Raw genomic sequence first — 13657 nt, 5'->3', positions numbered from 1 at the left:
AGCTCAGGACCCTGAGATTACAACCCCAACAGAAACCAAGAGTCCTTGGCTTAACCCGCTGTGCCACCCAGGCACCCCCAAGGAGAAATTGCTGATGTTAGATTTTTCTTGGGCCTTTCCTTCTAACTTTCCGTTCCCAGTTTAGCTAAAATTGATGCAGACTATTAGTCGAAGGGTGACTATTAGCATATAAACATATTTATGAAGTGTGCCTCTAGGGAGCAATCAGAAACTCACCGCTCAGCCACAAAAATATCTACAAGTCTGAGAACGTTGAGAGTTGCCTTTTGTACAGTAGCATTACCATGGGGAGGGCAAATCAGTTGAGCCAGCAAGAGCTCATTCGAGGACGCTGCATTTTGTCAGTTGAGAAGTAGCCTAATCTTCCGTAATCACTGCCCGCTTAAGAGGTCTCAGAAGACTTCAGAAACACGAAAAACGGAAATGTTCTGCAGCCTCCTTTGGGTTACCCGAGGCCGAATTTCCTCGAGCGGGGCAGGGGAAACTCAAATCGGCTTGGCGCTGCCTAGCTTTCCCAAAACCCCGTGCGGGGACGACGCTATGGAAGGTCTAGAGGTGATTTCTCCTTAATACTTTTTTGCTCTCAAAGAGTTCACTGTGGAACCGTCGGGTAGTTCCCCATACTTCTGTCTCCACAAATTCCCCAGGTGGAGACAGTCGTAGGCGTTAATAAGCCACATTAGTGACCACCAGAGACGGAAATCGCTAATTACTAAGTCCCCTTTGATCTCCCCCAGCCGTTTGGCTCCTGACACTGGAGGTTCCGGCATCTACGCTTTCTTAGAACTGTACCAGACTAGTGTGTCCAGAGCCTTGAGTCAGACGTGGGATCGGCAGTTTAACGTGTGCGCGGAGATTTGGATCAGATTTTTAAAAAATTTCCACAGACTCCCCAGATTTTAAATCCAGCCGCTGAGCTCCGGTGCGGCTGGAAGCTAAAAAATGCCCCTGTGAGGGGGTGTTTGATTAATTTCAGCAACTCCGTAGCTCTGCGCTTTAAATTTGGGGGGCTGACTGGGGAAATAAATGATTTAAAATTTCCAATGCACTGCCTCTCTCCCCTTCTCCATAGTCTGCTTTCGATTCGGTTGTGGGAAACGGAGTTTTCTTCTTTTTGCTGGACTATAATGTGATTCGGGATCATTTGTGAAATGAACAAAAGTCACCGGCAAACGGGACGACTAGGGCAGAACGCTGATGGCAGACCCTGGTGGGAGCAAAGGCCGGGCCTCCGAGGATAATTGGGAGCCAGCCCCCTCCCCTCCTGGTCTCCATGGTCCCCTTCATCTTCCAGGTAAGATGAATGGCCCTTCATCCATCATCCACAGCCAGCCTCCTCCCCCAGGCGAGCGGAGAATCTGCTTCCCGAAGAAACTTATTAGCCCGGAATCGGGCAGCTTTGTGGAGCCTTGCGAGGCTTTCTACTGTGGCCTTTGTCTGCGGAATTTAAACATTTACATAATGCATTAGCACCGAACTCGGCTCAGGGTCGGGACACCGCGTGTCGAGGGGGACGCGGACCGCGCCTCTGCAGCTCCCTCACGCGGCTGCTCCCGGGCACCGCCCTTGCAGTTGCGCCTGGGTCACGTTGCAGGCACTCTGGCAAGGAAAGCAGCGCCACATCCGTACTTGGCCAACTCCGGGCGGCTGCGCTTTGAAAGCGGCAACGTTTTGGTGGATGAACCCACGCAGGGTCCATCGGACCCTGAAGCCGGAGGAATAAACTTGACATTAATCTGGCTTTCCAGGCGGTCGTTGGGGGCTTCGCCGTTTTTCAGCTGACCGTTGGGAGCCGCGCGCTCAACGGTCACCGGTGCGTCCGAACGCAGAGGCACCTTGGGTTCCAATCGCCAGGGCGCGGGACCTGGACGCGCTAGTCTCCAGTAGACCCGCGCGCCAGCTGAGAGCAAAAAGGATTCGGGACATGTAGAAGGGTGGACGATCCGCGGCGCGTGGGACTAGGTCTCTAGGAAATTAAGGAAGGAATCTGCAGGCTTTGGAGGTACGCACGCTTCTCGGAGTAAATGCAAACACTATAGTAAGCCGAGGTCTCTGGGTATCCAAATCTTAAAGAGGGAGGTGGCTCGGCTCAGAAATCTCGGCGGAGGGGGCTTTTCCACCAAAGACTTTTCCACCAAAAACTTTTCCGAAGTGCCCAGAATGCGCCCCAGTCCAGACAGGTGTAGGAACTTTTGCGCTGCCCCGCCTCGGCCACTACTTTAAACGGCCGTTTAGAGGACGCAAGAGCTTAGGTCGTGAGCGCCAAGGGAAACCTGCGTCTGGAAGCGAGTCTCAAGGAAGAACACTGGCCCGCCAGCCCCCTTCCAAAGAACCCGAGGTCCCGCGCGCAGCTCGCGGAGAGCCGCGCCTGTAGCCTGCGCCCAATCAGCGCTCTCGCCGGGTCTGTGACGGCGTTCGGCCCCACCCCTTTGACTGGGATAAAAGGTCTCAGAGAAGGCTTCAGCGCAGAGCTCGGCGCGCGGCCCTGCGCCCCGGCACGGCCCCCAGGTGGGTTTCGTAGCTTGTTGCTCTCTGCGCCCGTCCCACTGTCCCCGCGGTCCGCCGCGGTCAGGTCCTCATTCTCCTCAGTCCCCAGGGCCGGGCGGCCAAGCCAATCTCCAGGCTTCTCTCCTTTCCTTTTTGCTCCACCTTTCTCCAGGGCAGTGCAGTCCCCCGCGGCACTTAGGCAGCCCGTCAGCAGGTGAACAGCAGCTCAGCGCCCCTGTCCGGCGAGCTCACCTAGCCTGGCCCGTGCTCAAGCGGCGGCGGTCCCCCGAACGCTCCCATTTCCCTGCAGGATGAAGAACCCAATGCTGGAGGCGCTGTCCCTATTGCTGGAGAAGCTGCTCCTCATCTCCAGCTTGAAGCTCTTCAGTCCGGGCACCTCTGGCGAAGACAAGGCGAGGAATAGTTTCTATGAGATCAGCTCTTTCCTCCGCGGCGACGTGCTGGAAGTGCCCCGGGCCCACTTTACCCACTACGGCATCTACCTGGGCGACAATCGTGTCGCCCACATGATGCCCGACATCCTGTTGGCCCTGACCAACGACAAGGGGCGCACGCAGAAGGTGGTCTCCAATAAGCGTCTCATCCTGGGCGTCATTGGCAGGGTAGCCAGCATCCGCGTGGACACAGTGGAGGACTTCGCCTACGGAGCTGACATCCTGGTCAATCACCTGGACAAATCCCTCAAGGAGAAGGCGCTGCTCAACGAAGAGGTGGCGCAGAGGGCGGAGAAGCTGCTGGGCATGACTACCTACAGCCTACTGTGGAACAACTGTGAGCACTTTGTGACCTACTGCAGATTCGGCGCCCCGATCAGCCCCCAGGCCGACAAGGTACACGTGTGACTCACCGGTGGGTTCGGTGGGGACGCCCTTTCCAATCCCTACCCTTTTTCTATACTGTGGGATCAGGGATAGAGTTCTAGAATGAGTAACGATCTCTCTTGTGTTACTAAAGGAGGCCAAGTAAATAAAAAGCGTTGTCCTTTGCAAGGTAACCACAAAATGCTCGGTTAAAGAGTGTGGCAATGCAGTAAGGCTGCCAGATTCCAAATCTCCCCAGTTATTGCTGCAGAAGTCTTCAGGGTGACCACCCAGCCTCGTGGAAATGACAAAAGGGCAGGTGGGTGTGGGGCGGGAGTCAAGAGAAAAATCTGTCACTGTGTGCTTGCAAATTTTCCCAAGAATTGCAATTGGAAGGAAGGGGTTCAGAGTTTGTATTTTATCTATAACCCTGTGTACAAATTGTTGTGCCTTTAAAATTAAGGAAGCATGCAGGTTTCTCCTTCTGTAAGCTGCAGAGTGAATTCCCATTGCTTAATATAAACTATCAAAATTCCCAGTAGGAGGACCTCCCTGGTAGATGCCTTACTCCTGTGTCTGGCTTCAGAGAAGTCATTTCCTTGGTATTCTGAATTCTTTCCTTGAAGGCTTTAATCCCCATCTAGACTTCCTCATTGTTAGGCATCCTTTAACCCTTAGCTCCAAAGGTGGGATTGTTTATGGGTTCCTCAGAGATCAAAAGGATTGGTTTTCAAGAAGATCCGTTTAATGTAATTTTGATGGGCACTTAAAAAAAAAACCAGTATTATCATTGAAGATGATTAAATTAGCCACAAATCCAAAGGGGGGGATGGGTTTTTTATTTTCTTTTGAAACCTCTTAACTTAAAGGTAGTTACCTTTTTAAGCCTGCAATTTCATTTGCAATTAGAAGCTTTCTCAGCCTTCACTGTGGTTGTTAAAGAGGTTGTTGTTAATGGTCACTCTTAATTGAAACCTGGGCCATCCCCTAAGGAGCTTCACAGTTTGGCCTTCATGTTTAGATACTTTTTGGATCAAGAGAATGAGTCCATGCAACCGATTTTGTGTTGCTCCACATCTTGATTCATTTTTTGACCCATATGGGGAAATCTTTTTCCCCTCTGTGGCAGAACATACAAGTACTATGCTATGCTTTTTATACATTGGTATGTGAAACTCCTTATTGATTATTTATAGAGCCACAACAGACTCAATCTAGGAATTTTTTTCTAAGTAAAATAAAAATACAGCTAGAGCAGTGTGCCATGATTGAAGAACCACAGCCCCAGGCCTGATCAGAAATGAACTTCACTACATTTACAAACACTGGCTCCAAAGTGTACAAAAGGAAACACATCAGATTTACTTAGGAACCAAGCAAATTCTTTCTCTAAGGAAAAACAGTATTTCTATCCAGTAATTAGGAGTTACCCTTTCATGGAACACATATTGCACTGTATTCTATATTTTGACCAAAAAAAAAAAAAAAAGGACAAGTGCTTTTTTTTGAGGTAGTGAAATATTTAATCTGCATAAATAACTAGCTGGAGTAGTTTTTCATCTTTGGAAACTTTGTAAGGTTTTACAGAAGTAGAGAAGTGTTTTAATTGCTGTTGCTGCATAGCACTCTTGTGAAACTGAGTTTTTGTCTTCACTTTGAATGGTATAACAAACAATTTGGCTAGAGTAGATTTCCTGGGGGAAAAAAAAAATCCCCATCCCAAATTTTCCAATTCTAAGAACTGGTGTTTTGTTTTGTTTTTGTTTCTGGTTTTTTTTTTTTTTTTGAACATGCCTTGAGAGAAGTAGGTCATTCATAGTGAAGGAGGACTGATTTCTACTTTTCAGAGATGTAAGGAATTACTTGATTCAGGGTCTGATTGTTGAGTTTTCCATCTATGTATACTATTGTAAGCCTAACACTGAGTGTTGCAAGTTGTCTCTTACTTAAATTTGAGTTTATAAACACTCTGAAGAGCACTTTCCCTCATGAAAGCACTGCAACTAATTTGAAAATAAATTGGAAGAAAACATTTTGCCTTTTTGTATTATGAAACCCTTTTTAACAAGTTTAGGAATCATAAAATTAAGGGAGCTTTATATTACTGTTAACAATTTCAGTGTTTTGTAAACTATAATGCCTTTTAATTACTATTACTATGCCTTCTACTTTTTCGACTCTTTTTTTTTTTTTTTTTAATGTTGCTGGTACTGCTTTTCATGGCCAAAAAATGAATGCAAACACCCATTTTTAATTTCTGGGGTTTCAGTGCTCAAAAAGTGCCCCTACAGGCTTCTTAACACCTTCTAGAAATGCCTGACATTCCCTCCTGTCGAGCAGCACTAGAGATGCTTCCTGGGCTAATGGCCAAGTGAACAAGAACAGGACAACAGAATGTTAGAAGTAAGATGCTCCTTGAGAAAATCTGCTTTTGGGGAAAGGAGTCCACAATGATTCTCTGTTTTCCTTAGTTAACAATAATTGGGAAAAAGACAAAAGGAGCATAACTGTGGGAAGACAGCTTACTCATTTACCTAGATGCATATTTGCCAAGTACTTTTTCTCATTGTCCTGAAAACTTCATTTAGTTTGATCCTCACCACTTTAAGATCGTGTATTTGGGACTCAGTATTTTTTTTAGCAGAAAGAGACAAATCGTCTGTTTGACATGTAAGAAAATCAACATCTGGATAGCTCACGGGAAGTTTTGTATTTGTCTAGAAATTGTATAAAAGTATGGATAGAGACACAACCTTACAGTCAAGATAGTGCATTAAAATATTTTGGGCTTGTATACTCTGTCCATTAAGAATGTAGAAACCTAGCTGTCCAGGACCGTGTAGGCCACTGTAGGAGACCCTCAAAGCATATACAATGCCATGTCTAGAAAAGGAGCTTAAAACTAGTACGAGCAGCGAAAGTCATATAAAAATGGAGCAGTTCATTGCTAAATTTTGCTCTGACAGTGATGAGGTAGAGATAATTGTCAACAGATGTAGCAATAATGATAATCATTGTAATGCCTTACGTTTATGCAGCATGTAAAAGAATACAGAGTACTTTTGCATTAAAAATCTCACTTGATCCTCACAACAATCTCCTTATTCCCGTGGAGGAAAAGAGGATAGTCTGGACAAGTTAAATGATTTACATGAGATTTACTCGATCTAATAAGAGATGAGCCAGGACTCAAACATAAGCCATCACTTCTGAGTAAAATTAGTTTTTAAAGGCAGACAATTTCACGTATTAGAAGAATGCCTTCCCCAGGGGTAGGGATCATATTTAATCTACCTTTATCTCTGGCAGCCAATTTTATGTCACATAATGGATTGAATTTAATTTACTCAGGAAATGGGGTAAGACAAAAAAATTAGACTTTCTGTGCCTTTAGATTTTGAGACCTATGAAGAAAGTTATCATTGGTATCATCAAATTTTCAAATGATGAGTTGTAGGAATTGATTTCAGCAATAATAATAGGCTGAATTCTATCACTCAAGATTAGAGATTCCTTTGTTTATGTAATTTTAGAATATGTTATTTTTATTGAGAGGCAGTTTAAAGTGTTAACCTTCAATCCTGAGTAACTTTTATGTGGTTTCATTCCCTGTAGTTTTCTATAAAAATTTTGTATTTACAAAGGCAGCTGCCACTAAGAACTTAGTCGCCTGAAGCATCATTTCAGCTACTATGGGGCGTGGAATCAAGAAACTGAATTATTCACATCCTAAATTCTTTCTGAAGTCATAAGAGAAATTCTAGGTTTTCTGTTAGACAGAAAATAGGTGAGAAGATTATGCTTTACTATTTGGTGCATGTGATTTTTCTTCGATTTAGCCCCCTTTCCTAATATTCTTCAATTTTATTTTCCAGTTCTGTGAGAATGTGAAGATAATTATTCGCGATCAGAGAAGTGTTCTCGCTTCAGCGGTTTTGGGATTGGCATCTATAGTCTGTCTGGGCTTGGCATCATATACTGCCCTTCCTGCAATTTTTATCCCATTCTTCTTATGGATGGCTGGCTAACTTCATACCCCCACGTCGGTGTGTGTATTCTCTGTGTAAATATGTTTATATTTATAGAGCACAAGTCAGTATAAGCACTGTCGAGAAAAATGTGACCTGTAACACTGTTCTGGGTAAAAATGTGACTAAGAATCACTCAAAGTGCTTACCGTGTAAGCCCAAGAACAAAGGCTTTCTGAATCTTCCCAGGCAGTTCCATGTTAAAGCCCTGTGCAGATCTTGGAAACATGACAACTTGTGATAGGATTCATCATTACAAGAGAACCAGCCCCTAAGATGATGGCCACAGGAGATTATTTATTTATTTTTTCTCCTGTAATCACTGTTCTTCTCTGTTAGGCCTGAATTTGAAGATTAGAAGACTTATTGAATGAGACCACTAACTTCATTGTAAATTTATTCTGTTTCGTTGAAAAACTTATATTAAACTAAAAGAATTTCCCTCGTTCAGATGAAAACATGTTTCATGATTGGCAAAAAAAATTCATAATCCATTTTTTTCATTATATATAATTCCCAACAAGTCAAAAATATTTTCATTACTTGAAACCGTGTTGGCGAAGTTAGAGTTTAATGATAAGGTAACTGACTAGAACTATAGCAATCTGTGTTGTCCTGCAGAAATAAGCTATTACGCATCAGCTGAACAATTGGATTTGGCCTTACTTACTTGGAAGCCTGGCATTCGTTATTTTTTTTTTTCCTTTTATGTGTCACTGTGGTGACATTAAACCACTCTGAGAGGTAAATGGATATAGGATTGAAGTAATTTGGATACTTGGAGTGTGTATGTGCCAATTAAATATGCAAATGTCCACATATACACAGACTGATGAGAGACAAATGTTCTTGATTGCTTTATAATACCAGTTTGGTTACTAGAGAGCATTCGTAGAAGTGAATGTAAAAACCAGTTTGGTCTGTTTCCTTATGACCTTGTATCCATGGTATAGCTTTCATATATGTCATTGGATGGTTTACCTTTTAAAGCACTTACTAACATACTGTCTAATTTTTAAAAGTCCTCAGATTTGTTTTCTAACAGATGTCTTCATTTCATTGCAAAGTATAGTTTCCATCCTTAAAAGAAGGATGTCACAGGGAAATAACTGTTAGTAGTAGTCTCCGAGTGTCTTAGTTTCACCAGGCATGTAAATTGATTACACTGAGGCTGTTTTAATATCAGGGTTGAGATGTAGCACTGTTAAAGCAAGCGTTCAAATACTTTTGCAGAACTGCCAAATTATAAAAACTAGGCCACAAGCTAGACTTGCATTTCAAGTATTAAAGTTGCTTTATAAGCTATCAAGAATCACAGGATAATGAGTCACATAATGAGTGATCTGGGGAGAGTAGAGTTGGTTACTTAGTGATCCAATCAGAACAAATTTAAGAACAGATTTTGGTGTGACTGATGTTTACTTCCACTGATTTACAACAAATTCAGTTGGACTTTAATAATAATTGAACTTTGTGTTTAGTCATTTAAAATGTTTTAAATAGTCAAAACACGAAATGGCAACACCACAGAATAAAGGTTCTCTGGGCCTATTCCAACCATTTAAAATTACCTTAAGTATGTATACGTGAAAGCAACCACTATGAGAACTCCATTGTATTAGTGGTTTTTCACTTACTGTGTATTACCCTTTGTAGCAACTGTTTAAATAAATTGATTTTTTTAAACCTATGGTGTCCTCCTAAATAAATACCTTTTTTGCAGACTTCAGTATTGCAGGTAGCAAAAACCACTGCCTGATGTTAAATCTGTGTTCACAGATAATAATCCCTTATTAAATGCTAAGGGAAGTATTAAGGTTAGAATTAACATAATTAGTCTTACTTCATATCCTTAAAGTAAGATCCAATTCCTCATTCATTTGAGGGCTCATTATATGCCTGGCACTGACCTGTTGTAATTTCATGGTCTAGAATTAATATTATTTTTAAACTACCTATATGAGAGTGTATACAGTGCTACAGGAATACAGAGGAAGAAGTAATTAAATCTTCCCAAAGGTCAGAGCAATCTGAAGTAGGCCATGCTAGCATTAGGCTGAGAAGTAAAATGAGCTGATTTTACCACACTGATGTGTTCTGCTACTTACAGGAAGAGGAAACCAGAAGGCAGGTTTTATTTATCCAATATTCCCTAATACTCGAATTTGTTGAACTTAGGACAAAGGAAATTTTTGTTTTGTGCTCAGTTTGATTGGTTGATTGACAAGGTAGAAAAAGCATGGATCCCTGATTGTGGTTGCGGAAGAAACTGAACCATTCCTGTGTCTCCGATGAACGTCTCCGGGCTTCATTAGTTAAGATTCATCCTTAGGATTCTGCAAGTCCCTTACAGTTCTAAATTTCCCTTCTAACTTGTGAAATGATAAGTAGTGTCTAAGGCAGCTTTTTGTTGCTTATTTTGTTGCCACATGGAGATGAAGGCCAAAGAACTAGCTGGGGCTAAGATGAAATAACGTGTCAAGTACTATGCAGGTATAGGGAATGAAAAGAAGAAGGAGACGTGGACCTCAAGCGTTTATGGCCTCATTGACATAAAAGCATTAAGACTGTGAAGCAGAACTGGTTTAAAGCACAGAAAATGACCTGGTTAGTTTTAACCGATAAAGTCAAAATTGTAGGGACTGTGTACTGAGACTTGGAAACATGGGATGTTTTCCAGGGGGACAGATTTGGGGCAGGACATTCTATACATTGGGAACAGTATGAGCGAATGCAGGGAAAGTATCCACACCATGCCTAGCACACAAATGTGAGGCATTCGATCGTTCGTTGACTGAAGCATGGAACTGCATGGGGCATTCAGGCAGAGGCAAGTGGTTCAGAGGCTAGAGGGGAGCGAGGCTGGTGAGGAGAGGTTGTTGGAAAAGGAGAGCAATGATCAGGTGGTACAAGTTTTGTACAGACCAAGGAGTTTGGACTTTTTGAACGGCAGTGGAGGTTTGCGTTCAGCAAGATAACTCCCAAAAGTACAGAGGAAGGATGTGGCATGGGACAAGACAGGACAAGGGGCTCTCTTAGGAGACTAGTTATGGTCCTTAATCTCTCAAGTCTGGGCCTATAATTGTGAGGGTGGGAGCAAGCATGTCAAGGAAGTGTCAGCAGACTAGCCAGATCCTTCTATTTGACTCATGAGTAACTGTTGGTAGGGTGTCAGGGAGGAGTTATGCATCCCTTCCTGCCAAAAAATTAGTTCCAGAAATATAACTTCATGTGGTGACTGTACGTATATTTGATATTCCAGATCTTTGTTCTGTTAGTTCTGTGCCTTCGCAAGGACAAGCAAAGAAGTACAGATTTGTTGTCTACATTTTATTTTCAGAATAGAGGTATATTTCTTATTTTTCCATTTCTATTTCCTACTATTACTGTCAAATATAAAAAGAAATGTTTTCCAGTGATATCACCGTTAGATCAATGGCAAAGTCTTGTGGTAGATGAGAAGCAGATAAATGATGATTGCCAATATTGTGTTTTATATGATCTGTTTAGAGAATTTTATCTAACCTAGATCGGTCAGCTTAACTAGTTTTATTTTTCGTATATATGTATATGAAATAAAATCAGTTTTGTATACTGTCTCTCTTGTCTGTGAATTTGGTATACATAAATATTTTTCTGAGCATGGTAGCTTTTGTCTTTCCAGGCTTTTTACTGAACATAGCTGGCTTTACATATTTGAAACTAAAACTCTGTGGATCTGCCTTCAGATTGACATGATCTATGTTACCTACATCTGGAAGCCAACCTTGATTATGTAGAAAAAGGTTCTGCATAATATTAAATAACAGTTCTCTTCTCCATTCCACAAAGCCAAGCAGCAGTGACACATAGAGCCATGGGCATGAACTCAGCCACCAGATATATAACACCACCAGTGCGGCCTGCCATTTGACTCTGAGCAGGGATGAAGTGTGAGTAGGAACACATCTTGGAGTCAGTTTTGAGATACATTTACAGCATTGCAAAGAACCACAGAGGTTACTGAGCCAAACCCTTAACCATCTAACCACGTTTCAGACACGGAAGATCTCAACAGAGGTTGAGATACTTTGCAATTACACAAATAATCAGAGGCTGATCCACAATTTGACTCCAGCTTTCTTTCCTCTATATGATCTTGCCTTCCTGAGGTCTCCCATAAATTAGACAAGCTTTCGTCCAATGAATGTATTAATTTCTTGCAGACCTTTTGTGTACTCCAAGCAGGGCCACCAAAGAATGAACTAGTTGGAATCTTAGTCCTGTAGTTGCTCAGTCCCAGGAGAAAGAATGGCAAGTAAATAGATTTCAAAACAATGATAAGCTCGTACAAGTGTCAGAAGGGCAGAGACAAAACCTATACCTGTGTGTTGGGGGTCGGTAAAGGAGAGAAATGTGAGACAAGTTTTCAACGGTACCTTAATTGAGTTGTAAGGAGTATAAACATTTGAAGTGAAAGAGGCCTCCTTTTTCCAGGCCATTACAGGCACCTGGAGAAGTACACACAAAGACACAGAGTCATGGGAACCCAAAACACAGTTGGATTACTGCCAGTCCCTAAGAACAATTTTGTTTATATTGTTTATATTGTTGCTTTGAGAGAAAGGTACCCATATTGTTCCACCAGTCCCTTGAGGAAGACAATTCTAGACTCAGGCGCTGCAAGAGACAAGAGGCAAGATCATGGAGAACTTGACACTCTGAAAGTCTGGGGAAAGAAAGCATTTCCTAAACTTTCCAAGTACTTTGGGTAAGACTTATGAGCCTGCAGTTTTGTCAAACACATGATGAACAGGGGTGGAATTATGTTATTAGGAAAAGAACTGTAGGGGCGCCTGGGTGGCACAGCGGTTGAGCGTCTGCCTTCGGCAGGGCGTGATCCCGGCGTTATGGGATCGAGCCCCACGTCAGGCTCCTTTGCTGTGAGCCTGCTTCTTCCTCTCCCGCTCCCCCTGCTTTGTGTTCCCTCTCTCGCTGGCTGTCTCTATCTCTGTCGAATAAATAATAAAATCTTTAAAAAAAAAAAAGGAAAAGAAATGTAAGGTTTATGGACGGAGGTTTATTTAAGGGTACATGGAGAAGTGGGAACCACAGGAATCAAAGGGTGAATGTTCACATCTCCCCAGTCAGCTCACAATGGCTCCCATGTTCCAACAACAAACCTAGTGCCATCCTCCTCTTGATTCTAGATTCTGTCCCAGATACTTCATTCCACTGAGCTTATAACTGCTACTCCTATCGCTGCCCACCTACTGTTCCCAACCTTCAGTGTATTGTCGTTTCTGCTGCCTCGTGGTTTTCCTTACACCTTGATTTTGTGTTTCATCTACTTCTCCACTCTGCTGGGCCTCTGTCTCTCATTTAAATTTTCCAAAGGATCTAATTAAGCTAACCAGTCATTATGCAATATTGGTGGTCATGAACAAAGTTCTCTGCTGGGCTACCTCATGGCCATTGGTTCTTCCCATATCCTTTAGGTCTTTTCCCTTCAGATCAGGTGACATCCTTGGGAAAATCAATTGTTGCCAAGTTGCACAGTGACATGCTCCAAGGTGTGGTGATCTATTCTAAAGGGGGTACTTGTAACTGATTTTCCTTTGAGGATAGCTATCACTTTTAGTTTAAAGAAGGGAGTAACATCTCATCATCACAGCTCATTCTGGCATTCTGCAAGTACGTAGAGAATGGATTAGATGAGGAGATGTAACTTAAAGGACATAAATTCTATCATCAAAATGTAGGAGAGAAATGATGAAGACCAGCAGTGATTCAATGGCAATGAGGACAGAGAAGAAAGAATGGATTGATTTGAGGGATGAGAAGGAGGGGGTTTCATACAGGTCCAACGAAGAAAACAGAAACCATTCTAAGTATCTTCGGGTGAGATGTGTATGTATATGCAATGTAAGACCCTGGTTTCCCTTTCTTCTCACCCTCCAATCTCCCATGAGGGCCTCACATTGGCCAACTAAGCCAGAAACCAGCTGGCAGAAGAGCCTACCAGGAAAGGCAAGAAATGCACCTGAGGCATAACAGGCTGTTACTGGGCACCGGGATAAGTATAACTGGTTGTGTGTGACATACTGGTTAATTTGGGGGAGTCAGGCTTGGGAGAAGTAGGACAAGCCTCATCTGAGATATATAAGTTTGAGAAGCCTCTGGTCTCATAGGTGGAAATACTGAGTGGACAACTGGAAACTGGAGTCTCATGCTCAAGACAGAGCTTAGGGATGGGGATTTATTTAAGAGTCATTAACAGTGGTGGTTGAAGCCAAGGATATGAATTAGACCATCCTGGGG

The 13657-nt window shown here is 42.9% G+C and overlaps 1 protein-coding gene across 2 annotated transcripts; it reads left to right on the top strand.

Moving 5' to 3' along the window:
* The first annotated feature begins 2279 nt into the window (after positions 1-2279).
* On the top strand, positions 2280-10948 carry LRAT (lecithin retinol acyltransferase). 2 transcript variants are annotated; one of them, XM_019809710.2, is made up of 3 exons: positions 2280-2529; positions 2681-3359; positions 7205-10948. In XM_019809710.2, the coding sequence occupies exons 2-3, from the start codon at positions 2820-2822 to the stop codon at positions 7355-7357; spliced, it is 693 nt and encodes a 230-aa protein (XP_019665269.2). In that variant the 5' UTR covers positions 2280-2529; positions 2681-2819; the 3' UTR covers positions 7358-10948. The 2 variants fall into 2 exon arrangements, with proteins under 2 accessions (XP_019665269.2, XP_019665270.2); XM_019809711.2 differs by having other exon boundaries at positions 2494-2529; positions 2819-3359.
* Positions 10949-13657: the final 2709 nt, after the last annotated feature.

This window comes from Ailuropoda melanoleuca, chromosome 5 (genome assembly GCF_002007445.2).
Source record: "Ailuropoda melanoleuca isolate Jingjing chromosome 5, ASM200744v2, whole genome shotgun sequence".
Taxonomy (NCBI): domain Eukaryota; kingdom Metazoa; phylum Chordata; class Mammalia; order Carnivora; family Ursidae; genus Ailuropoda; species Ailuropoda melanoleuca.
This window is presented reverse-complemented; position numbering and strand designations above follow the sequence as displayed.

Excerpts from the sequence above, each read along its gene's own strand:
- LRAT (XM_019809710.2), top strand. The coding sequence starts at position 2,820 with ATGAAGAACCCAATGCTGGAGGCGCTGTCCCTATTGCTGGAGAAGCTG. Across the intron at positions 3,360-7,204 it reads TCAGCCCCCAGGCCGACAAG|TTCTGTGAGAATGTGAAGAT; the intron begins GTACACGTGTGA and ends TTTATTTTCCAG.